Source organism: Sminthopsis crassicaudata, chromosome 2, assembly GCF_048593235.1.
Source record: "Sminthopsis crassicaudata isolate SCR6 chromosome 2, ASM4859323v1, whole genome shotgun sequence".
In the NCBI taxonomy this organism is placed as follows: domain Eukaryota; kingdom Metazoa; phylum Chordata; class Mammalia; order Dasyuromorphia; family Dasyuridae; genus Sminthopsis; species Sminthopsis crassicaudata.
In genome coordinates this window covers 532,978,228-533,005,616 of record NC_133618.1, presented here as the reverse complement: position 1 = coordinate 533,005,616, position 27,389 = coordinate 532,978,228, and the positions used below count along the sequence as shown (strand labels likewise).

Sequence of the window (27,389 nt, the reverse complement as noted above, 5' to 3'; positions counted from 1 at the left end):
AGATTTCTCTTAAAGGCAGGAATCTTTTCTTACCTCTTTTGGTAATCTTGGTGATCTGACCCAAAAATATACTCAGTAAGCATTCACTAAATGTTTGCAAATGGTGATGAAGATTTTTTTTAAAAAATTGAAGGAAGAAAGGAAATGCTAAAAATACCATACGACCTACTTCCACAAAGTTTCTGATCATACTATTCAAAGGAAATTGAGAAAGTAAATGCTCACCTCAAGAAAAGTTCTGGAGAAGGGGTTTGAGGGTCACTTGATAGAGTGAATAAAGATGAAAGAATTCAAAAAGTAAGAAACAGTATGAATGAGACTTTGTTAAAGGGAAAGGGAGAGGATTATAGAGTAGTAATTTATATCAAAGGGATAAATTGATATCAAAGTAGTAAAACCAAAACATTAGAGGCTGTAAAAGTAATCTAACCAGAAGGCCAAAATACACAATGAGATACTGGAAACATAAAAAGAGAGAAGAATAGGCATGCATGCACATAAATCTTATATGTTAGCAATATAAAAATCATAACCAAAGACCTGTTTTTAATGCAAAAACTTTAAATTCCAGCAGATGGTGATGTTACTTCATGAATGAGAATTGTGACTTATAAAACATAGGAAGTCAGGCACCTTGTCTTTTGAGAAAATACCTATGGAGAATTATTCTTTTTTCCTTTTCTTCTTGCCCCATTCCCAGCAATTTTAACTTGGTTAAGCTTTTTAAAAGTAGTAACACTTGTAAAGTATATTTTAAAGAATTATACATCACTTTAAGGTTTGCAAAGTGCTTTACTCATTTGGGCATCATAAAAATCCTGTGATAAAATTATTATTATTATTCCCATTTATAGGTTAGTAAATTGAGATTGAGAGAGGTTAAATGTCACCTGTGTGTATGACAGAGTCACACAGCTAGTAAATGTATGAAGGAAAATTTAAACTCAAGTCTTCTTGACTCAAAGTCCAAGACTTCCCTTTTCTCAATTTGCCAAATTGTTTTTGGTTGTCTTAAGCAATTGATTTGTATTATAGCAAATTATACTTAAAGATTTAGTTTTCTTTATTTTCCATAGACATTAGAGATAGAATTTCATTAAGGAAATATATGGTCTAGTTATTTTCTCATCTTGCTTCTAGTTGGTTTCTCTCTTAGGCAGCTTACTGTGATTATCACTTTAGATAGTTGTGAATTTTTTACTAGCTGTTGAATAGCACTCTCATTAACATTTGGAAGAAATTTTCAAGTTTCTATAAAGTGTTTTACTGTTATAAAGTGCTGTTAGGGTGATCTCAGGCTGTAGGAAAGCAAATTTTTGGTTTAACTTTGTGGGAGCTGTTTTCTTAGGGTTTATCAGAACTGAGCATTACTCACAAAAAAAAGAATCATTTCCTGTAGTAGTTTATTGATAGTTTTGCTCATTAACTAAAAAATATAGCAATGGGTATGAAAGGATATATGTATGTGTATGTGCATATGTGTAACATACATGCATATAAACATATATGTATGTATCTCAAAGCTCTCCCCTGTTTTAATGAATGGAAAAATATGCAAATGCAAAAAAATTAAAAAATAAATTATAAAATAAGTCTGATGGAAGAAAGTACTCACAAAGAAACTGGTATGAGAGGGAATTATTATTATTATTGTTATTTGTTCAGGAAATCTCTTGCTGATTTTTTTGGGGGAAAGTTGTAAATGTATACAAGCCCTTGTAAATTTGTGCATGAATGCTTTATATGGTAAAAGGCAATGCTGTCACATAACATTTCTACAATTATGTTTTACACACCACTGAATTAAAAGATATAAAAGTTTATAGTCATATAGAGGAAATCCATCTGATTTGCTATCTGTTTAGCTTGCACAATATATGTTTTGATGATGTAGAGAACCATCAGAGTTTGGTTAAAATTGCTCATGTGACTAGAAAGTTGACTTTTTATTGGTCTGGAGTCAATCATTAAATTTGTCCTATCATGTATATTGCACATTTGTTGGCCTATCTTTACAGATGTGGTGTATGTTTATAGCCTTAGTTTTTTATTTTTATTTTTATTATTACTAGCTTGTTTTTTTTTTTGGGGGGGGGAGGAACTGGCCTATATTACTGTTAATCTGATAAAATTGGACAGTTTGAAGAAACAAGAAGGCAAAAATGTTAATAACCCAGGTGTTGGAAATGAAACAAGTCTCCACAAACCTAGTTTAAACACTGAAAAACAAATAGGAAAGCAGCTATTTCCACTTTGGCTTTGACTCTGGTACTTCTAGTGTGTGGTGGTTTCAGTAAAATTACAAAGATATTTACAAAGAAAATACAGTCAGTTTTTGAAACTAAACTATTGAATTCTTTAAACAAAACTGTGAGGAACTGGAATAGTTCCCATAACACCAGATCATGTAAATTAAAAGGGAGAAGGAACACATGTGAAATATCTTACACAGGGCACTTTTGCATCTGATTTGGGACCCTCTACAATATCCTGATTATTAGTTATTCAGCTTTTATATGATGGCTTCCAGAAATGGGGAACTCACCACCAAGGCAGACCATTCTAATTCTGGATAGTTGTAATTGTGAAGAAGTTATTATTTTTTTTTTGTAAATGAAATATACTTTTCTACAACTTCAATGTATTGGTCGTAGCTCTTTCCTTTGGGACTAAAAAAATAAATCTAATCATTCTGTCATGTGATAACCAATTAAATAGTTAGAGACAATTAAACTAGGTTTTGATATTTGAAGAAACCAATGCAATGGGTTTAAAACATTTTCTGTCTTATTATCATAATGGTATAAAATCAGATTCATATGGGAGGGTTTGGAGGCTTCTTCAATTTGTAGGGATACTACTTTTATAATATAACTCATTGAAATGAAAAAAAAAAACCCTTTTATTTAAGATCAATTCTTGTGTTCACCTCCATTTATTTGACAAGGATAAGTACTTGAAATTATTCTAGGTGCTGGAGAAAACAAAAACTTTTAAAAGATGTCCCTTTCCTCAAGATATTAACATTTTACTAATGAAACCAATACAGTAGTTTCAGGAAAGAGAAAGTAATAATTCTCTGGTGAAGAAAACTGATTCCCATTGGGTTGAAACATTAGTTGAGTTGAAATTACTCAAAAATTGAGGGAGAGGTTTGTTGTCAAGATATGAAGCAGTCCAAAAAGATATGGGAATATGAGATGAAATGCCACGTTAAAGAAAAAGTAGGTTGGCTAGTTTGAGTGGTTTGTAGAATGCATTAAGTGAAATAATGTAAAATAAACTTGGAAAGAAAGGTTGGAGCCAGACAGTGAAGGGCTTCATATGTCAAGCTGAGTTTATCTTTTAATCTTAAAAAAAGTAAGGAGCCACAGAAACTTCTTGAATAGGAGTTATTATTTAACCACTTCTCCTCTATCCTGTATTTTTAAAAAAGGTCCTTTTTAGGTATATTCCATATCTGATCATGAATCTATTGTCTTTATGTTTTAAACTATGATCTAGAAATCTACATTCTGTTCTCAGAAACCATATGTTAATTATCTATTTGTTTGCAAAATCTAACTCTTCTTAAATTCCTAGCTACAGTGAAAGTCTTCAATTTCTTGAACAAAATGTTTTAATTCTTAGGAATAATATATAGCTTCCTTCTGGTAGGATCATTTCTTCCCCATACCCCACTCTTGTTTGTTTGTGTTTTGGATAAAACAGAAACAACTCTTATATTTTGGAGGAAGTCCTTACAAATGCCAATTTAATCTTTACCTTACATCTTATCTTGCCTATTATCGCATCCATGCATTTGTACAGGTCATCTTTCTATATCTATATTAGACATATATATTTCAAACTCTTCAAGCCCTTTCCTGTTTTTGAGTTCTGATTTAAATATTGTTTCATTTATGAAGGTTTCCTTGCTTTTGTTCCTTCCCCTCCCATTCACTGGAAGTGACCCCTTCCTTTCTAGAATGTCATTCTATAAAGGTCTGCTTGAACTTCATTATATATTTCTGTCATAGTTATTTCTATATACTTTTTCCTTTTATCTAGAGTTTCTTAATTTTTGTTATGGACCCATTAGGCAGTCTGGTGAATACTGCAGATTCTTTCAGAATGATGTTTTAAATTTATAAATCAAAATGTATAGTACTATAAAGAAAACCAATAAGTTTTAAATTTGGTTCTTTCTATCTGTCTGCCTGTCTCTAACTCCATAGATCCCAGGATAAGAACTACATTGTTAGTTCAAACAAGTTGAAATGACCAACCTTGGTTATAATTCTTCTCTGTGTTAGATTTGTGAGCAGCCTGAGTTAAGAGGCTTAGATGAATAGATAGACTTTGCACATAGTAAGAGATGCTTTTTCTTTCTCTCTCCCTTCCTTCCTCTCTGCTTCCCTCCCTCTCTTCCCCTCCTTTCTTCTTCTTTCCTCTCCTATCTTTTCCTTTCCTTTCTTCCACTGCATTAATTTACTGGGTTTATTTGAAACTAAGTCTTGAATCTTTTAGTTGATTGTACATAGCAACAATATAAGGATAATGTTCTCTTATTTCTACTCATTTCCCTTTTAATAAGTTCATATAAGTCTTTCCAAGTTTTTTTTCTAAAATCATCTTGCTCATCCTTTTGTAATAGCACAATAGTTTTCCATCATAATCATATACAACAACTTGTTCAGTCATTCCCCAATTGATGGGCATCTGCTCAATTTTCAATTCTTTGCCACCACAAAAAGAGCTGCTATAAATGTTTTTATACAAATAGGTCATTTTCTTTTTTCTTTGATCTCTTTAGGATAGAGAACTAGCAGTGGTATTGCTAGGTCAAAGAGTATGCACAGTTTATAGCCTAGTTCTAAATTCTTCCCCAGAATAGATGGATTTAGATCATCACTCCACCAACAGTGCATTAGCATCCTAGTTTTTCCACATCTCTTTCAATATTTTTCTTATTCTTTTTCTTTCATGTTAGCTATTCTGATGTGTGAGGTAATACTTCAGGATTATTTTAATCTGCATTTCTCTAATCAGTAGTGATTGGGTGTTAAGGATCACACCTAAGTGTGGAACCCTTAAAAGCCTGTAAAGGGTTAAAGGGGGTTAAAGTTTATAAAAGGTTAAAGAGGACTGTCCTATTAAGGACCAGGTCAGTTCTTCTAAAGCCCCCACAGCTGTGAATCGTATCACACTAAAAGGAATTGCAAATCAGCCTTTACTGACTCAAATGATGCTTGTGGATTGGGAATGAAATAAACTGGAGGGAAGAATGAATAGGAGAGAGGTCAGAGAATGCAACTGCCTCTCAGTCTCCTAGTATCGGTATCATCCTCTTACATGAAGTGATCTATTCTGCTGGTCAGAATTAGATCCCCAGCAGCCACTAGGAGGTGGCTCCCCTAACATCCAGCAGCCATGAGTAGGTGGCTCCCCTAACAATTAAGAACAATTTTTAATGTGACTATTGATTTGATTTTGTCTTTTATCCTTTGACTACTAATCAATTGGGAAATGAATTGTATATTTGATTCAATTCTGTCTCTCACACTAGCTCTTAATCTCACTGTCTTTGTCTCTGTCTCTATCTTTTTACATATATATATATTTGAGAAATCAAATCTTTATCAGAGCAACTTGCTATAAATATTCCCCCAGTTTATTGTTTTCTAACTTTGGCTGCATTAGTTTTGTTTTGCAAAATCTTTTAAATTTTATGTAATCAAAATGATCAATTATACTTCCTGTCATCCTCACTTATCTTTTGTTTGGTCATAAATTCCTCTTGTATTCATAGATCTGATAAGTACTTTTTTCTATGCTCCCTAATTTACTTATGACATCATCTTTATGTCTAAATCATTTATCTATTTTGACTTATTTTGTTATAAAGTGTGATATTTTGGTCTATGCCTAGTTTCTGCAAAATTGCTTTCTAGTTTCCTTAGCAATTTTTGTCAAATCATTCTTGTCCCCAGAGTTTGGATCTTAGGTTTATTATATGTACCCAATCTATTCTGCTGATCCACCATTTTATTTCCTAGCTAGTACTAGATTGTTTTAATGATTATCAAATATGGTTTGAAATCTGGAATTGGTTTGGTTTGTTTCTATCGCTTACAAATGGGTTTTGTTGGCACTATTAGAAATGCTGATGAGTTACATGGATTAATTTTGTATCCTGAAATTCTGTGAAGTTGGTAATTATTCCAACTAATTTTTCAATTTATTCTTTAGGGTTCCATTCTCTCTCTCTCACACTACCTTAATTATACTAACTATCTGTAAGATTTAGTAGAAATGTTGAAGGTTGATTGTATCACCTCAATTAAGTACTTTTTGGCAGTCCTGGGCCAAAATAAACATTCCTGAAGAATCTCTAAAATGAGTCCTTTGTGCCCTCTTATTCCTCTGCTTTTCCTAGTTTTATCTTTCTCATTCTACTGAGTGCTTTTCTCTTCTGTCATCTCTCATTCTCCTTTCTTTTCCTAGAGATAAGAGGCTATGTCTTTTTTATATACCTTTCTAGGTAACAATCAACTTTGTTGGATATTTTAAACATACTGGGCCATTGCTGAACTGTTTTTTTGTTTTTTTGTTTGTTTGTTTGTTTGTTTTGTTTTTTTTGTTTTTGTTTTTGTTTTTGTTTTTTGTCCAAATTGTGGTGAAAGTTTGCCAGAGATTTTCTACACTCCCATATAAGAAAGTTTTTGCGTTGTACTCCTCAAGATAAGAAGGATAATCAACTTGATTATTGCTTTTGGAGTCTGTTTTGTTATCTTGCCAAACTTCTCTCTTCTGTGATCCCTGACTCCTTCTAAGGATCTTGATCTAAGAATTAGACTTTTGTTACTACAAAGGAATTGTATGGGAAGATCTCAGACTCACTTTTAGGAAATGTGCATTGTCCTGATTTTACCATCAAAGTGGAGGTGTGTGTGGGGGGGGGGGAGGTAGGAATAACCTGTACTATTGACATAAGCTAGCAGTGCTGTCTGAGAAGCATAGGATACCTCTAGAAATAAAGGTTAAAGAAAATTTGAAGCAAATTAGTGAAAATGAAGGAGGATTTCATATAGGAAAATTTCTATAAAGAAAAATTCTACAAATAATTCAATATACAGAATTTCATATTTAAATATTTTTCAAAGGAAAATATTTCTAGTATTAATTTTTTTTTCTTGTAGCTAGTCAATCAATAAATGTTTAGTATATACTAAGCTTTGTGCTAAATGATAGGGATATAAAGAAAGGTGAAAAACAGCCCCTGTTCTTAAGTCCCATTACATTCTAATGTGGTGGAAAAGATGTAAGTAATTAGATATTTACAAAACATATACAGTATAGAAGAAAGGACATCTGAGGGGGTAAAGCCCTGACTGCTGGGTTGAGATGATCAAGACAGACCTCCTGAAGTAGATGAGATAGTCTCTGTCCTCTCTATGAGTTAAGAGTTCACTAGGGGAAAATGTACCATCTATAGAAATAAGTAAATAGAAAATAACAATTTGTAGATTTAAAAATAAAAGAGAACTTGGAAATCTTATAATCCAACTCATTGATTTTAGAGCTAAGAGTCATATTTCAGATCACAAAAGTAATAATAACTGCCCGACCTCGGAGTTGAAACTGTCTCAAAATTCAGTGTTCTTTCCACTGTACCACAGCCTAACAAAGTGAATGCAGAAGACTTTCCAAGGAAGAGGACATGCCCATTTAATATACCAAAACGTATATTCTTTCTCTAGAAAACACAGAAGTTGCTTCACTCTTCCTATATCTCCAGACAGATGGAAACAGAGAAAAGAAATTGTAAAATGTTTCTATTAGCAAAAGTGATCTGGAAAGAGCTTCTCTTAATCACAGAATCCTGGCCACCAATTTAAAGTGTCTTTTTCAATAGTTTGTTGATGTGGTTACTTGAGATATAAATCCTTTATGAGCTGGAGTCATCTTTTAGATGTTCTTTATAGATCCTAGCACATTGAAGTTACATTTTAAGGGTAGAATAATAAAGGAGAATAAAATGATGTCCTAAGGCAAATACTATGCATATTTAAACATACTCAAATCAGTGGGGATCTTAAAGTAGTTATGGAAATATGTCCCCCTATGCCTGGGGATAGAAACAAATTAGGATGAGTCTAATAGAATTTAGGCAAAAAGGCCCAGAGAAATTTATTGTATTTTTCTTGCTTATCCAGACAGTTTTTATTTGTTTTACATTCATGAGAAGCTGTGCTTTTGAGTAAGAAATTTTTGAGTATAAAGTATTCCATATTTTCTCCCTCAGACTTTGTATCCTGAGGTCTCTCTCCAAGGTTTCTTCCTTCCTCCAGCGCCCCCCACACCTTATATAACCTAAATGAATTTATCTTTAAAAAGTGAATCAGCTAATCAACTGCTTGATTAAAAATTTGGTTGGAGTAAATTTTTTCATGTGTTCCCCCCCCAATATCAGAATCATTGCTAATTTTTCTGTCCAAGTAGTCTCTAATATATATCCATCGAAGAACACTTCTAAGATTAGTCATTCAGTCCAGCTGTATATAATACTGAGGAATGAATAAGAAACTACCATTCAACCAGTTTTATCTTGGAAGTGAACCATTATCTTTTAATTTCTTTTTTACATTTAATATCTTCCTTTGACATGATAATCCCAGGTCTTCACAGGTAAGACAATTCTTCCAAATGATGAACACTCATCTCTTCTGCTTTAATTCTGTGAAATCATTAAAAAATTAAAAAGATTCACAGGAGTTCTGTTGATTCTTGGAAAATGAAGTATTCACAATGTCATTTGAATGTCCAGCTTTCACCAAAGGTTTCTTTATTCCCTCCCTTTAAAAAATTCAGTATGTGTAAATTTGAATAGCCAGCAGCATTTAAAGTAACATGGGTTAGAACACTGCAGTCAAGAAGTGAGCTGCTTTTTATGATCTGCATATACTTTTTGGGGGGCTTTATCCAGTCTTTTACCAAAGATCAAAAAACAAAACAAAACAGTTTCAGGCTGAGTTTTCAATTAAGACCTGGCATGATGAGCTCATGCTCTCTTTTGTATTACTATAATAAGAATATCCCTGCACTTTCTTTGAGAAGGAGCCCAAGCTGCTGAATTTGCTTTTCATGCCTCCACAAGGGACCCTCCATTTGTCATTTGTCCAAACTCATGTTTTTTTTTTTTCCTTTGGGGAAGGGAAATGCTTGTATGTGATTGTGATTTGGATGGATAGATTTATTTTTAAAACCCCCTTTGAGAGAGAAAAGGAAAGCTTGAGTTAGGGATTTCCCTCTCCCCCTCGTTTTTTCCATTCAACCCAAGTTGAATAAGGATGGCTGCACTCGTTTGGCAAATAGCAGCTGAGGAATCCACTCTTGACTCTCCAAAATATTCAGGCACATTTGTGGGATAACGTGAATGGACTGCTGAGAAGGCTTAAAGTACATGTATAGGAAACTGTGGGAGGCCTAAGAAAGCCACAGTCTGAGATAGCAGTAACTAGGCTGCCTCATGAAGGTGACCTTTTAGCTGGTGATTCTGATTTCTAATCCTGGCTCTGATAAAGGACCATGATTTCCATTTTAAAGTAGAGACATCTCTTTTCAGTTTGGATTGCAGGAAGCCCAATTGGGTTTCCTTCCAATTGAGAAAATGACCCAAGTAAAGCTTTGGGTTTTAGAAATCTCAGAGGCTTGACAGATAAGGCTCTTAATCTTTGCCTTTAGAAACAGACTCATGAGTGTTTTGAATTCATTAATAGATTACTATTTGTGCATATGTAAATAGTTTGCTTTCTCTGAGCCTCTTCCAGGGACATCTTGATTTTTCTAGTTTCCTTAGTGTCTAGGACTATGTGTATTTAGTTTTAGTTTGTACAGAAACATGTAAATGAGAATGTAATTAATTCAATCCAATGAGTGTTAGAGTGGTCATCTTTGTGCTTAGCATTGTGGGAGATGCAAAATAACCACAAAGCAGGGGCCCTTCCCTCAAATGTGGTAGGAAGACTGGATTTACACATATGGCAGCACATTACTATATAAATGAAATAATAATTTATGCATCACAAGGAACTTGGTGATTAAGACCAAAGTTAGGTGTCAGAGATAATTAGTGCACAAGAAATTCAGAGAAGAGAAAAATCACTTTAGATTAAATATTGAGGGAAAAGATAAAATCTGAGGTAGATACTAAAGGATTTCTTTTTAATTAAAATATTAAGTATAACTTAAAATATCAACATTGAGTCTCAATATAATTGTTGGGCAAGATGATACATTCCTCTAATCCCTACTGTCAAGGAAGCTAAAATTGGTGGCTTGATTGAGCACAAGTTTTAAGCAGTAGGGCAAAAGTGGTTGGGTATCTACATTAAGTCTGACATCATTATGGTAACCTCTGAGAAGAGATCACTAGGATGCCTAAGGAGGGGGTCAACTGATCCAATGTGGAATATAGCAAATTAAAGCTTCCTGCCCCATCAGTGCAGAAATCCTGGCTCAGTAATAGCTGTTCCAACCTAGGAAAAATAGGAAGATTCAGGCTCAATAAACAAAAAAGTTTCATCATAATTTTCAGTCATATCTTCCAAAATTTCATCAAGATTCTTAATTATTCTCATTTTTCTTTTACATTTTTATGATCATAGTGTATGCTTCATTTCTTCATTTCTACTTTTTTATTTTGAATTATTTAATAAACCTGAAAATTTCTTTGTATTTTTCATATTTATCTGTCTTGATAGATATAGATCAAGACATTGATCTGTATCTATGCATTAGATTATGCATAGATAATGCATTATAGTATTTCATTTTGTATCCCATGTATTTAACTTATATGTATCAATTATTTTAACAATTCCATACTTTCTGGACATTTAGATTATTTCTTTTTTTTTTTTTTTCAACTAATCATGTATGTAATATTCCTATGAAACCATTTGACTGGAATTCCAATGGACTTGTGATGGAAATTGCTAAAGAGAACTATGGAGACTGAATGTGGATCAAAGCATAGTATTTTCACCTTTTTTGTTGTTTGCTTGTTTTTTTTTTTTGTTGTTGTTTTTTTTTTTTTTTACCTCTCTTCTTAAGCTTTTTCCTTTTTTTTGAGATGATTGTTCTTGCAAAGCATGATGAACATGGAAATATGTTTGGAAGAATTGCTTGTATTGGATTGCTTACTGTCTTAGGGAGAGGAGAGGAGAGAAGAAAGGGAGAAAAATTTGGAATGCAAGGTTTTTCATGGGTGAATGTTAAAAAATGTATTGTTATATATTTGGAAGAAATAAAATACTATTTTGAAAAAGAAACTATTTGGCTTGATAACTATTATTTATGGTTTTTTCTCACTAATCACAAATAATGTTCCTGTGAAAATCTTTGAACAGATAGCTTTAAAAAAAAAACTTTCAATAATGCTTTTTGGGGGATGTTTTAAATATAAAAATAAAATTATTGGATGATAATGCATGCTCATTTTATAACTTCTACTGTAAACTGCCAGGTTGATCCTGAAAATTTTCAACACTTATAATTTCACTAGAAATGAATAAATGTACTTGTTCCTTCATATCCCTGACAACATTGAATTTGATTTTAATTATCTTTGCTAACTTGATGGATTTGAGGTAATATCCCAAAACTGTCATTATAATTTTTAAGTTTTTAAATTTATGATAACATAACATTTCCATAATATACCAAAACAATAAAAAGATAATTGCATATGACATTACAAATCTATTATGTATAACTTGCTATTCCTTTAAAATATGCAAGTTTATTATGTAAATGTCTTTTTTCTTTTTCTTCTATATTATATACATTGCTCTATACATACTTCTGTTTATCACTTCTTTCATATGTAGCTTGTAATTAATTTGGGTATTTAAAATAGTCAAAATTACTTAGTTCTGAAAGTAGTTCTGAAAACAAAAGTGGTATAAATTGAATTCTCTTCATTCTCTTCTTTTTATTTTCATTATATGTATGTGAATCTATCCATGTTTTTCTACAATCAACAAGCTCATCATTTCCCATGGCATAGTATTCTATCATATTTGTGTCATAAAAGGAATTTGATGAAACTTCTTTACCAATTTTTTCAAATTATATAATATGGAGATTAATTATTCCTTAACTTCAATTTCCAGGTTTTGTTTGTGCAAAAATATTTAAATTTTCTGTAATCAAAAATATCTATTCCATATTTCATAATATTTCTTGGCTAATAGACCTCTAAGTGTTTTATACTGTCTACAATTATTTTAAATATAATTTCTTTTTCTATTTTTTGCTGCTTGACTTTGTTGGTCATATATAAAATAGTTGGTTATTTATGTGAGTTTATTTTGTATCCTGCAACCTTCCTAAAGTTATCATTTCACTAAACTTATTAGTAATTGATTAAGAATATGGAATTTTTAAATTATGTCATCACATCATTTAGAAAGAGTGATAGTTTTATTTCCTTGTTGCCTATTTTAATTCCTTCACTTTTTCTTCTCTTATTGCTGTAGCTAACATTTCTAGTATAATATTGAATAATAATGGTGATAAGTCATCCTTATTTTACCTCTGATCTTATTGGGAAGACTTCTAGCTTATTCTCATGACAGATATTCCTTGCTGATGATTTAGATAGATATTATATAACATTTTAAGACCAATTTGATTCATTCCTATTCTCTATAGTTTATATCTATCTATCTTCACATGTGTATATGTATATAATGAATGGTAATTCTTCCTGTTTGTGTCATAAAATGAATTTGATAGGACTTGTTCTTTGCCTGTTTTTCCAGATAATTTATAAGGTATTAGAATTAATTGTTTCTTAAATGTTTAGAAGAATTCACATATGAATGCAAATGGTCCTGGAAATTTTTTCTTAAAAAGTTCATTGATGGCTTGTTCAATTCTGTTTTTTTAATATTCAGTTATTTAGATATTTTGTTTTGTCTTCTCTTAATTTGGACAATTCATATTTTCATAAATGTTCATCAGTTTTGTTCAGATTGTCAGATTTATTGGTATATGATATTCCCTACATATTGATTTAATTTCCTCTTCCTTGGGGGTGAATTGATCCTTTAAATTTTTGATACTAGATATTTGCTTTTCTTCTTTTCCTTTTTTCCAATCAAATTAACCATGGTTTATCTCTTAATTTTTTTTAACATAAAACTAACTCCGAGTTTTATTTATTAAATTAATAGTTTCTTTTATTTCCAATTTTATTAAAATCATCTTTAGTTTCCCAGGGTTTTAATTTGTTATTCAACTGGGAACTTTTAATTTGTCCTTTTTCTAGTTTTTCTTTTTTAGTTGCATCCCCAATTAATTTATCTTTTTTCTTTATTTTATTAAGAATTTAGAGAAATAAATTTTTCCCTAATTAATGCTCTAGTTGCATTAATATTTTGGCATGTTGTCCCATTATTGTCATTTTCTTTATTGAAATCATTAATCATTTCTGTGACTTTTTCTTTGACCCAATTATTCTTTAGGATTTGACCTAATTTTGAATTAATTTTTAATATATCTTTATAATGTAATTTTAATGGCATTATAATCTGAAAAGGAAGTTTTTAGTATTTTTTCCTTTCTATATTTGATTTTGAGATTTTCATGTCTCAATATAAGGAGGTATTTAATATTTATAGGTACCATATACAGGGGAGAAAATGATGTATTCTTTTATGTTCCCATTCAGTTTTTTCCAGAAGTCTATCATAGCTCATTTTTCTAAAATTTTTTTCAACTCCTTAACTTCTTGTTTATTTTGTAGTTAGATTTATCTGGTTCTGAGAGAGAGAGAGAGAGATTTTAGGTCCCCTTCTTGTATTGATTTGTCATTTATTTCTTCCTGTATCTCAACTATTCTTTTAAGAATGTAGATACTATACCACTTGATGATTTATATGTTTAGTATAGATGTTGCCTAATTATCTATGATACCTTTTAGCAAGATGTAGGTTTCTTCCTTATCCCTTTTTAATTAGATCTATTTTTGCTTTTTTCTGGATCATGATTGCTACCTTTTTTTTTTTAACTTCAGCTGAAGCATAATATATTTCTTTCCCATCTCTCATTTTAATTATTTGTGTATCTCTCTACTACCAGTGTGTTTCATATAAACAATATTATCCTAGGATTCTGGTTTTTAATCCATTCTGCTATCTATTCTTGTTTTATCACAGTTTGATGCTGTATTCATCCCCTCCATCTTATTTCTCCTCCAATATATCCTCTTTCCCTTTTCACCAATTCCTTTCTGACCAGTGTTTTGTGTCTGTATACCACCTCCCCCAGTGTGCCCTGACTTCTGATAGTCATCCCCCTTTATATAATTCCTTCCACTTAAATTTTCTTCTAGGGTAAGACATACCATTTGAATGTTATTAACTTTTTGACTCAATTCTGATGAGATTAATATTGAAAGGATGCCAATCACCCTTCTATTCTTATTATTAATGTTTTCTCCATATAAATTCTGGATCAATCTCCACCCCATGTTATAAATCTTTCTTCTCAACCTCATAAGTTTTCTTGGCTGAAAGATATCTCTGAACCCTTTTTTGGCTCTGTCACTCCAGAATTCAATTAGAAGAACTATTTTAAATTTTGAGGGGAATGGTAACCCAACATTTCAAACTATTTGTTCAACATTTAAGTGTCCAGCTTTTTGTAGTACAATTTCTTGGTAGATTTTGCTCCAAATAATTTTTCTCAGGATTACATTACTGGGCTGTGCAGAGAATAAAAAGAAATTACAATGTTTAATGACTGCTACAATTAGCCAAGCAAACTCTTATGAAACTGGGCACTTTTAGGCAGAGTTTATATAAGCATCAAGCTACTATATCTACATGCTCCCTCTCCTTGGGAAAATGCAAATAGTAAATGTTATTTCACAAACCATTAGGGCAAATTATTCATTCATCCATTTCTTGATCAAATATTGGTTGCTTTCTATATACAAAAGCAATCTGGCATAAGAGCAAGGCCCTTGATTTAGGAGACTTGGTTTCATTTCTCTACTCTGACCCTGACTGTGTAACCATGCGTGTCATTTAATCTGAAAACCATTAAATGGGGGAAACCCAAATCATAGGGTTCCTATAACAAAAGTGCTTTATAAATCTTAAAGCATTAGAGAATTGAAAGTCCCTATCATCACAATGAGAGAAGTTAGAAATTATATAAATGATGTCAGAATGGGAAGGAAGGTTCAATTCCTTTTCTTCTAAGAACTATAAATGCTATTTCCAGAAGTTGTACAAGAAAGTTGTTTGTTTAGACATTTTCAAAGTTGAAGGCTTTATGGCCAAGAGGATTCAATATGTTCTATTCTTTACCATTTCACATGCAGTTCTTAAAGCTTAAATAATTACCCAGAGTAATTTTGATAGTTTTAAAGTTCCTTGATTTAGCCAGTTTCTCAGAATTCTTGACTGGAAAACTTGTACTCTCCCTGGATACAGCTACTAAATTAATATTTATGGCCTTGACATGCCTGATTCCAAGCACTATGTGAAACTCTTTTTCTTTGACAGCTTAGTTTTGGGCATGTCGGATATTTTATTTGAGGCACTAAATGTAGAGCATGGTGGAAATGTTCAGGAAGCAATTGGAGATGTAGGAGAGAGGGATGTGAATTGTATGATCTCACTTAGGAATAAATGTAGAGAGAGATGAAAAAAGAGTAGGATTCATGTCAGAACTTTGGTGGGGAGGAAGGAAAGGGACAGAAAAATGAATGATGATCTTGTGAAGAAGCCTGAGAAAGAATAGCTGAGCACTTAGAATCTAGGGAAGGTAATATGTCTAGAAAGAGAGAAATGCTAAAGGAAGCTTACTATATTACTGATAACTTTTGAAAAAGTATTTCAATAGTTAGAGGGTTGCAGTTAGAAACCTGGTTATAAGGTTCTGTGGAGAGAATGACTAATTAGAGAGTGAGTTAGATATGATTTATCTAATTTATAAGAAATCAAGCCATTCTCCAATTGATAAATGGTCAAAGGATATGAACAGACAATTCTCAGATGATGAAATTGAAACTATATCCAATCATATGAGTGTTCCAAATCACTACTAATCAGAGAAATGCAAATTAAGACAACTCTGAGATATCATTACACACCTGTCAGATTGGCTAAGATGACAGGAACAATTAATGATGGATGTTGGAGGGGATGTGGGAAAACTGGATGTCCATCAATTGGAGAATGGTTGGGTAAATTATGGTATATGAAGGTTATGGAATATTATTGCTCTGTAATAAAATGACCATCAGGATAAATTCTGAAAGGTTTGGAGAGACTTACCTCAACTGATGCTGAGTGAAATGAGCAGAACCAGAAGATCACTGTACACTGCAACAACAATACTGTATGAGGATGTATTCTTATGGAAGTGGACATCTTCAACATAAAGCAAATCCAACTCACTTCCAGCTGATCAATGATGGACAGAAACAACTACACCCAGAAAAGAAACACTGGGAAGTGAATGTAAACTGTCTGTTTTATGAGGAGGTTATTCTGTTGCCTCTGTACAGGCAGTAAGGGGTGAAGTAGATTGGGGGAGGAAAAAAGGGATGTGAAAATATAGAGAGAGGGGGTTTAAAGGTGGGGAATTCCTTATGATGCTGTTGTAGTAATCCAGATATGTGTTAATGAAGACCTAGACTGGAGTGCTGGAAACAGGTGCAGCCTGGAACCTTCATTCATTCATTCTAGATAACCAGGACATCAGAGAAGTATGTCATGGCATACAAGACAATTGGATTTGAGTAAGGGAGGGTCTAGAATGAAGGACACCCAATAACAATAGCAAGAATATAAGGAATGATAGAAAGGTTTTCATCATGGAGTCTGAAAAACAGTGATGCCATTGATAGACACAGCATTTTTTCTTGAGAAAATTGGAATGTTCCCTAAAAATGCACATGAAAGTTTACAGTCAGCTAGATGGCACAGTGGAAAGAGTGCTGAACCTGGAATTAGGAAAACCTAATCTCAAATACCAGAACACTATGTGACTTCAGGCAAGTCACTCAATTTCTGTTTGCCTTAGTTTTTTCAGTTGTAAAATGGGGATAAATAGCAGCTCTTACTTTGAAGGATTTTGCAAAGATCAAATGAGGTAATATTAGTAAAGTGCTTATCATAGTGCCTGGCACAGTAGGAGCTTAATAAATGCTCTTTTCTTTCCCCCACTAATTCGTTGTATTCCTAGTATTAGTGTGCTTAGTTTACAGAAGATATGTTCTTAATAAATATTTGAGTTTAATTGACCTCAAAAATTTTCCTTTTAAGTAACCAGTAATCATCTGCCCTTCCCCAAAATTATGCTAGATGGAAAGTTTCTATGGCAATCTCTATGGCAAATCACTTAACCTTTCTAGGCTATGATCCTTTAATAAATCTGTAAATGAGGGGTTTAGATTAGTTGGATTCTAAGGTCTAAATCTATGATCCTTTTAAATAAAAAAAATCTAATTTTATTGTGAATATATTGGTGTTGGTCAATCGTAGACAATATATTTTGGAAAATGCTTATGTGACTTCTATTTTCCCTATATCCTCCAGATTTGCTTTTCATAGTTGGAAAAGTTGTAGATAATTTGTAGTTTCCAAAGTTTGGGGATAATTGTAATTATTTTTATTTATAAGGGTTGATAAGCACCTTATAAGTATTAACTTAATTTATACTTACAACAAGCCTAAGAGGTGTTATTCCCATTTTACAAATGTGGAAAATGAGTCAGAGAGAAGTTAAATGAATTGTCCAGGATTACACAAATAGTGCTCAAGTAGAATTTGGATTCATGTCTTTATGATGTCAAGTTCAGTTCTTTATCCATTGCACTGACTAGCTGTAGGATGGACTTGTAAAAAGCAAGGAGAGTTTAGGGGCATTGATTTCAGGGAAAAATTATGAAGAAAAAAAGAAAAATATTTTATCCTCTCACCTTTTTATCTCTCATCATAGTAATATAGACTCTAGGTCTCAAAAACACTCACAACTTACTATTTATTGAATCTCTTTGATCATAAAATCTGGCTGCAGAGAATATGATGCCTGGACCTGACTGATCTGAGTTTTTGTTCCTGTATATTTTCATGCTGTTAATTCAATTGAACAATTGTTCACTGATTAGCAGTATAAATGCCACTCAAAATCATCTCATTGCAAAACTTAAAGTATTAGAAAAATTCTAATGATAACAATGGTGGTTAATAAATGCTTACTGATGAATTGATTTGTTATAGGTAGTCAGTCTCACATATATATATATGCTTGTTCTTTCAAGTAAGAGTTTTGAGATAGTTTTGTTGATCTTTTTATGTCTAGACACAATAGCTTCCTTTAGAAGTATTATATAGTAAATTCTCACTTAGCATATGTTGCTTATGACTGAAGTGGTCTTCATAAGATACTTTTCCAGATAATTGAAGCTTACCTTTTCAAGTACCAAACATTCCTTCACCAGTCCTATTTTATACTTTTTTTCTTAAGTAATTTATGGATTGTATTTCTTTTATGTATTTTAGAATGGGAGCAGAGGTCTCAAACTGTGACTTCACCAATATATTCACAATAAAATGTGAATCAAAAGTGTGGGAATTTCCTTTAACAATTCAGATCAGCATCTCATTTCTAACATCTAAGTTGCTCTGTGAAGAAACCTGGCCTTGGAGTCAAGAAGAATTGGATTTAGATTAGCCTCTGACACATACTAGTTGGGGGACTGTGACAAAGCTGCTAAACCTCTATTGCTCCAAAACTATAGCCAATATTCAATAACCATTTATTTTAGTCATTTTTAGTCATGTTCAACTCTTTTTGACCTCATTTAGAGTTTTCATGGCAGGAGTGATTTGTCATTTTCCTCTCCAACTCATTTTACAGATGTGGAAACTGAGGCAAAAAGAATTAAGTGACTTAATCATACAGCTAGTATCTGAATTTGAATTCAGACCTGGCACTTTATCCACTGTACCACCTAACTGCCCAAATATTTAAACATCTATCATGTGTCAGATGCTGTGCTAGAGAAACAAATAAGAAAAACACTGTTCTGGCCCTTAAGGAACTTACAATCTATTGGGGGAAGACAATACATAAAAGGAAGTTGAAAAGTATAAGTGGGGAGGGGGAAGGTGGTGTAGAGGATAGCTTGCTCTGTGACATAATCTAGGATTTGAAATCTCTCAGAGCATCTTATGGAAAATGAAGAGTTTAGTTGGAAACTTGAAATCTATAAAGGAAAGCTTTGGGAGGAGTTTTATTTTCTGTCTTCCAGACCTCCCAATAGAGGGGAAAAGCTGTTGAGGGTGTTGAGGAGTCAAATATCAAATATCAGGATCAACTGACAAAAACAACTTCTTAATAACTATAAAAATAGAGCCAAAAAACAGACAATACATACGTACTGAATATATTAAACTGCAAATTTGAAAATTTATTTTAAAAATATATATTAACTCTAACAAATGTAAGTAGTGTGAGTGAGAAGGAAAAGGACTACAAAAATTCCTGTGCCTGAATAGTCAGATGTTGAAGCAGGAAAAACATTTCCCAATGTAACTCTACACAAAGTTGAATTCCCTTTGGGAAAATAACTTCTCTGTGCCCTGTGAGGTCCATATGCCTATAATATTGGTTGAATATTGGGGGATTAAGGAAAGATAGCTACAAACTGGAAATTTAATGGTAGTTACCTCAGAGTTAGTTTATGAAAGGTGAGCTATGATGAGAATTCACGAAAATTACTAGCAGCTAGTTGCTTGACTCTTTCTTTCCTGACTAAATCTTTTACTGTCATATTCTCCTTTGCTGGGGCATTTTAGTATAGTGGACAATTGAACAATTAAACATGAGCTAACTTTAGAAGGTTTTACTTTTCTAACTGAGTAATGCCAAAGTGATTCAAACAGGTGATTTATTGTTGAGATAGACATGAAATTGAACTGACATTAGAGAATGTCTAAAGCTACCTGGTTGGCAGGCTATTCAAAATATATATTCAAAATAAAATTAAGCTGTTTGCTCTTTTGTCCCCTTCTAATCTCTTTTTCTTTGTATTTTTAACTATTATTTTTTTTATTTGCTCTACTCCAACGTTTCCGAAATAATGGATTGTGTCACAGTTTTACCTCTAACTGTAATTCTGTCAGTATATCCTTCATCCATAGACTCTTTGCTCTTTGGAATTTTGTGTTAATTGTGAGAACTGGCTTAAGGCTTTGAGGATCAGTTGCAACCGAGGTGAAAAGTGTGGTCCATGATTTTCCTTTTATAATTTGTTTTTTATAAACATGTTTCTGGATTTGGAGATATACAAACTAAAGTGATGTATGCTGAATCAAAAAACTTTAGCAATTTTAAATGCTGGAGACTATGACAGCCTCAGGCAAGAGTGCTAGAATATAGGAAGTGCTGGGTTTCAGAAATGTGCACATACCCATCAACTTTGTGAGGCAAATTGGGACATGTGTTATGTGGAGATTGAGATGGAGATGAAGTTATTTGTCCAATAGTCACATAGTTTACACTTGTGACAAAACTATAACCCAAATCTCTTAGCCCCACTACTCAGTAATACCAGATTTATATAGAGTGCATATGTGGTTCAGGTTACAAGTACAAAGTCTCTAGAAGAGTAGTATATTTCAGACATGCATGTCATAGAACTGTAATCTCTTCTCTGTTCCAATTTCCTCATGTCTGTAAATGGGCAGGTTGCACAAAGTCAACAAAATTTTAAGTATAAGATCAGAAGAAAAAATAGATCAAATAAATTACTTTATAAAATTTGTTATTGTTTTTTTTTTTAATGTACAGTTAAGGATTTGTGGTTTGGTTCACTATTCAATTCCATATTGTTTGTTGAATGTTAAATTTGTAAAATAAATAAATAAATAAATGGAAAAAAAACAGTGGGTTGTGACCTCATATGGGTTACCATGTAGTGTTACATAATTTAAGGTGGGGAACACAAAAAGTTTAGCAACTTTAGAAAGTTTCTGATTTTTTACATCCTACAATATCAAATATTGCTAAGGTTTAATTTTTTATGTAAAATTAATTGAGCACATCCATCTCATTAGAATGCAAATTTGCTTTCATCTTTAATAAACAGTAAAATTATATGTGTGCCAAAGAGTTCTCTTAAAAAGAAATGTCTTTGTTATTTGTTCAGTAAATGTTTGATTTGTATACCTGACATACTTTATATACTCAGGGTTGCACAAAAATTTCTTGGGCAAAATTTCTTGAGTGGAAAAAGTTTAAGACTTCCTATTCTAATCGATGCATGTAGAAGAGGAGATGGCACAGCAAAAAGAGTAGCAGTCTTAGAGTCAGGAAGAACTGAATTCAGATTTGGCCTCAGACATTTACTATGCAACTCAAAGCAAGTCACTTAATCCTGTTTGCTATCTCCATTTACTCATCTCTAAAATGAGCTTGAAAAAGAAGTGAAAAGCTCATCCTGTATCTGTACCAAGAAACCCCAAGTAGGGTCACAAAGGATCAGACATGACTGAAAAATATACCAATGCACAGATACACACACATGCACACACACGTATACACATACACATCTTCTGGGTTATTTCACTGAAATTTTTAATATTTGTGGTAGTCTTCCTATTTTAAAATTTCTTATAGCACAATAATATTCCATTACATTTGTATATAATAATTAATTCAACCATTCCTCAACTTTTGGGCATATTTCTCTGTTTTCTTGAACAGAGGACATGGAATCTAATTAGGATTTTTCAGTCTAGTCTTTTTTTGAGGATTCAGCATCATCAGCCTTGCCATACAACACAATAATAAATATTTATAAAACTTGAGATTTACTTTTTTTCTGCCTCCCTCCTCCATGTCAGACTATCAAGTGATCATTCCTTCTGCTGTCATTGTGCCTATTTTTAAGAATCTCACTTTTCCCCTTTTAGTTTACTAGTTCTCATATTTGTCTGTGTAAAGAAGGTGAGAGCCAAGTTTAAGGTCTGTACAGTGAATAAGAGTCAGAAAGACACAGAGTGAGGGTCAAAGAAGTAAAGTGCATGGTTTTAGTGCTGAAAATTTGTTATAGTTTTTTTCCAAGAGTCCAGAAGCCTTTTTGGCTTCCTTTTGAGTCCATGCTTTTGGAAACTGCTAGGAGACTGACCTCTTGACAAATGATGTGTTGCCAGACTGATGTTTTGGTCTCTGCTCCTGAGAAGTTTCCTTCTCAGAAAAGGAACAAATTGAGTCTTAGAAATACACTCTCTTGCATTCTCTCTCCTCTTTGTCTAAAGGCATAAAAGCTGTAAAGACAACTTGAGTTATTATAGAAGCATGTTCTGTACTTTGTTTCCCATAACTTTGCCCTGGAAAGTGTAGTCTGGTGGAAACAAGGTTAAATGATATTAGTCTGAGTTTAGTGTGAATCTGAGGATAAGCTGATTATCTATTACAAACTGGCAAGAAAACCAAATAAAAAGTACTAGAAAATGGAAGCTGAGCTCAGCAGAGTTTGCTCTGGCTAATGCTAAGTTACTCAGTATAGCTAAGTGCCTCATAGTATTTTGCCCTATGCTTCAATTTCACTAAAATCTAAAATGTGTTTTCCCTGAGCACCTTTTTTCCTCCCTTCGTTTAACCCCTGTATGTATTCCCAAGAAATTAAGTCCACATGTTTCTTATTCATTTACACTTAACTCATCAGAATGTTTCTGGTAAGCACTCTGCCACATCCAAGTTTTATGAGCTGCTTTTACGATCCTGCTTCCTTTGAACGAGAATGTCCTATATTGCTAACGAAAAAGGGAACTTGAGCCTGGAAGTTTGGATTTTGGTGCTAAACTTGGAATGAATTTGTGAAATGTGAATGGATTCTAAACTTAGCACAGATGTTGTTTTGTCCTCAGGGAAGAGCCTTCAGTATTTACTCCCCCTGTTTCTCTTTTCTTTTACCTGATGTTTTCTCAGTAAAATTGGAGTAGAGACAGAACAAGAAAGAGGTAATACTTTTAGAGTATCAGAGTTTGGCCCATTATAACTTTTGGCAATGTTTGTGAGTCTAAATTTTGAGATTACTATGTAACTCATGGCCCAGTACCTCATGTGACAAGCCTTTGTAGACTTTTCTCCCAAACGATTGATTCTTTTTGGCTGATTTTGCCCATACCCAGATTGCTTCTGGGAAATTCCAGAATGTAGTCCTTGTCTAGGTTTCCATAGATTTGGTTAGAAATATACAAGATAACAGGGAATATTTATGAGACAACCTTGATTTTATGCCACAGGCACAAAAATGACCAAAGTAGTTAACAAACAATAGCTAACAATTTCTTCTCTTCAGCAAGTCTTACATTTTCTCCAGATTTCCAAGATAACTGGTTTATATACCATTAAAATCTAAATAAACTTGAAATGGCCATAGAAGTAACCTACTGATATTCAGGTGAATCCTGCTTTCATCCAGTGACCTATGCATCCTTATGACACCACCCTAAAGGTTTGACTTAATACCAGAAGTAAAAGAAAGTTGTGTTTCTAAGATGGTAATTTTCTTCTCATGGAATCGACACATATCTCACAAAAAAAGCAGAAAACAAAATCTGGAGTGGGGGTATGGTTGCTCAGTCTTTTGTGTTCTTTCAGCTTTGGGCTCCAGATTTGAGAGTTTTCTTTCTAAGAATTCTCTCTTCTGTCTGTACTCAACTGGATCTCATCTTTTCTTGGATTTTCTTAGAAGGAAAACCTTGAGGCTCTCAAAATTTCAAATTGCTCAGGGAATTGTTCAGAGAACTATCCTTTCAAGACCAAGGTTGGGAAGACACATGATAACTATATACCTTTTTCCCAAATAAAAGGTTGTACACTTGTATAGATTTAGTCCCTACCATGAGTTTCTTGCTCCAGGATCCAAGTTCCCTCTTAGCTTTGTTGCTTGGAATGTCTTATCCTCCCACCATCAAAGTCCCCAAGTATAAAAATGAACTCTCCTTTTGAGGCAGGACAGAGGGGCATGAGTCACAACAGTTAGAGTTAACCAATTCATTTTTGATTGAGCCATAATCACTTCAGCTCATTTAATCCCTAGTAAATGAGCCATAAAGTAGTATCTTCTTCATCAAGACATTAATTGGAATACTACATTCAATATTCCTCATTCTCTCAAGTTAATTAATGACCATCTCTATATTCTTCATAGGATGATAGAAAGGTTCACTACCCTAAAAACTTATGAGATTTATTAGAGAATTTCCTTGATCAACCCACTTCTTTCACTTTCCTTAAGGAAAAATTTGAGTATTAATTGATAGTAATGTTTATTTGATATCAGGGCTTTGCTTACATTTGTTCCTTGAGTTCCTTGAGTTAATACTTATTTGCATACTTTCCTGAAAGTACAGCTTTGCAATTATCAAGGAGTCTATAAAGAAATCTGATTATGAGTGAAGGTCAACTAATTTTAAGTAATTGAGGTTTTCTTATCTCTTTTCTCCTCAAGTTTGAAACTAGCTTTTGGTTCCTTCTTAATTTTCTTAGTCTTCTTATATTTTGATCCCTTCTATAAATTCTATACTTCAGCTGTACTGGATAACAATTCTTCTTTGTACAAGAGCTCATCTTGTATCTCCGTGCCTTTACATTGGCTATCACTTAGGCTTTGAATGCTATCCATCTTTACCTCCCTTTTTGCATTCTAACAAATAATGCCTTTTCAGTATCAGTATTTTTTATTATTCTGTATAAATTCAAATAATGGGAATTGACTTTTCTGAAAAATTTAAATTGTTGGTTACTCAGAAGAGACAGTGGCCATTCATTGCCACATATTAACAATGAAAAATGTCATAGAAGTGGCAATACATCACCAAAATGTATTTTCAGGGAGAGAATATAAGGGATGACTCATGCACAACCCATGTACTTCATTGGAACAATCGATGCTTTTTTTAAGGTTTAATTTAATTTAATTTAATTTTTATGTAAAGCTTTTTTATTTTCAAAATATATGCATAGTTTTCAACATTCACTCTTGCAAAATCTTGTGTTCCAAATTTTTTTTCTCTCTCCTGCCCCCCCCCAACCCCTTCCCTAGATGGCAAGTAATCTAATATGTATATGGATATTTGTGTAAAATGTAATATTCCTATTACTAGATATATGTATGTGAATACATCCCCCCCACCCCCCCACATATATATATATCAACAAAAATGTTGAAACCTTCAGTGACAACTTATTCAAGATCATATACCATATCACCTAATTTAGTGGGTCTCCTGTATTCTAAGTAACTTAGGTAGATATGGTAGGAAATGGTAGGAAAAATTTGTACTAGATAATCTCTAAAGCCTCTTCCTAGATATTGTGATTTGGAGACTTTCATGGCTATTTCTATCTGATTCTTATAAAAACAAATTTACAGGAATTTAGCAGCTTTTCTGTTATCCTTTAGAACCCATAAAACTCTGTGCTGTTTTCTGTTAGTTTGCTGAGATTATTTCTGAGTGTAAGAAAATGAGCACGTAAGTGTGAAACAAAGGAAACAATAAGAAAGGGGCTATACTAGGGAATATATGGTGTCCTAATATTGTAGGGGGGGGCAAATTGAGATTGGTAACAATAATTATATATGCAGACTTTTGTATGACCTCAGAAGAGAATGTAGTATTACTTTTGTTGTTTCCTCAAATACATACATGTGTGAACCCACATACATTTAATCTCTTGATCTTCTTAAAAAATAGTATGATGAATCATGCCCAGAGAAAATGGGAGCATAAGGGCAGCTTAATACTGTAGTTCTATCTATAGTAGAACTATATAGAACCTAAATAGTAGAACTACTATAGTATCTATAATAGTACCTGATTTGGCTCCAAGAACTGACCATTTGTGGATTTTTTTTCCATAGTACGGGGAAATCAAAAGTGTGAGCTGAACTGTCAAGCAATGGGCTATCGATTTTACGTGAGACAGGCTGAAAAAGTCATTGATGGCACACCTTGTGACCAGAATGGCACATCCATCTGTGTATCAGGCCAATGCAAGGTAAGTGCTTGCATCATCAGATTTGAGAAGGAAATCATCTTGGGTTCTGGCTTCTCTGTTCTCTGTTCAAGATCATCTGCTGATGATCTTGAGTTGCTACAAGTTGGATCTTTAACCTCTCTTGAACCAGGTAGATTCTTCTCTTGCTATGGGATATTGCAGGGTAAAGAAGGAAGCTTTTATTAACTGATTTCAAGATTTTTGGCTTAGGAGTGACCCAAGTCTCTCCAGAGCTTCTACCTTTCTAATGTTGGTTTCATGTTTTCTGAGCCCAGTGGAAATGGAAAAATGTCTATTGTACATTTACTAACTCCTTTCATTGAAGCTGTTATTGCACAGAAGACAATTTCTTTTTGAAGCATGACTAATGGGTAAAATAGTGATTTGGTAAATAGGTTTTGAACATCTAGCATTGCCACTATATTTCTATCTATCTATCTATCTATCCATTTATTTATTAGTAAAGCTTTTTATTTACAAAACATATGCTTGCATAAGTTTTCAACACTGACCCTTGCAAAATCTTCTATTCCAAATTTTCCCCTCCTTCCCCCTATCTCCTCTCCTAGATGGTAGGTAGTCCAATACATTAAATATGTTAAAATGTACTTTAAATCCTATATATATATATACACACACACATACATATTTATGCAGTTATTTTGCTTTAAAAGAAAAATCAGATCAAGAAGGAAGAAAAAAAACTGGAAAAGAAAACAAAATGCAAGCAAACAATAACAGAGAGAGGGAAAATGCTATGTTATGGTCCACACTCAGTTCCCACAGTCCTCTCTCTGGGTGTAGATGGCTCTCTTCATCACTGAACAAGTGGCAACAGTTTGAATCATCTCATTGTTGAAGACAGCCAGGTCTTTCAGAATTGATTATTGTATAGTCTTATATAAATGATCTTTTGATTGTGCTCAGTTCACTCAGCATCAGTTCATGTCAGTCTCTACAAGACTCTCTGAAATCATCCTGTTGGTCATTTCTTACAGAACTGTAATATTCCATAACATTCATATACCATAACTTATTCATCCATTCTCCAACTGTTGGGCATCCCCTCAATTGCTAGTTTCTTGCCACCACAAAAAGGGCTGCCACAAACATTTTTGCACATGTGCGTCCCTTTCCCTCTGTTAGGATCTCTTTGGGATATAAGCACAGTAGAAACACTGCTGAGTCAAAGGGTATGCACAATTGGATAACTTTTTGAGTATAGTTCCAAACTGCTCTCCAGAATGGTTGGATCTGTTCACAGTTCCACCAACAATGTGTGTCACAGTTTTCCCATATGCCCTACA

General features: G+C 33.1%; 1 protein-coding gene across 1 annotated transcript in view; it reads left to right on the top strand.

Annotated features, from left to right (window-relative positions):
* THSD4 (thrombospondin type 1 domain containing 4) overlaps positions 1-27,389 on the top strand; it is a 934,909-nt gene that overhangs the window by 436,221 nt on the left and 471,299 nt on the right. Inside the window, exon 7 of the mRNA XM_074294657.1 lies at positions 25,946-26,082. Coding sequence (XP_074150758.1) covers positions 25,946-26,082 — 137 coding nt within the window. The remainder of the gene's footprint in view (positions 1-25,945; positions 26,083-27,389) is intronic.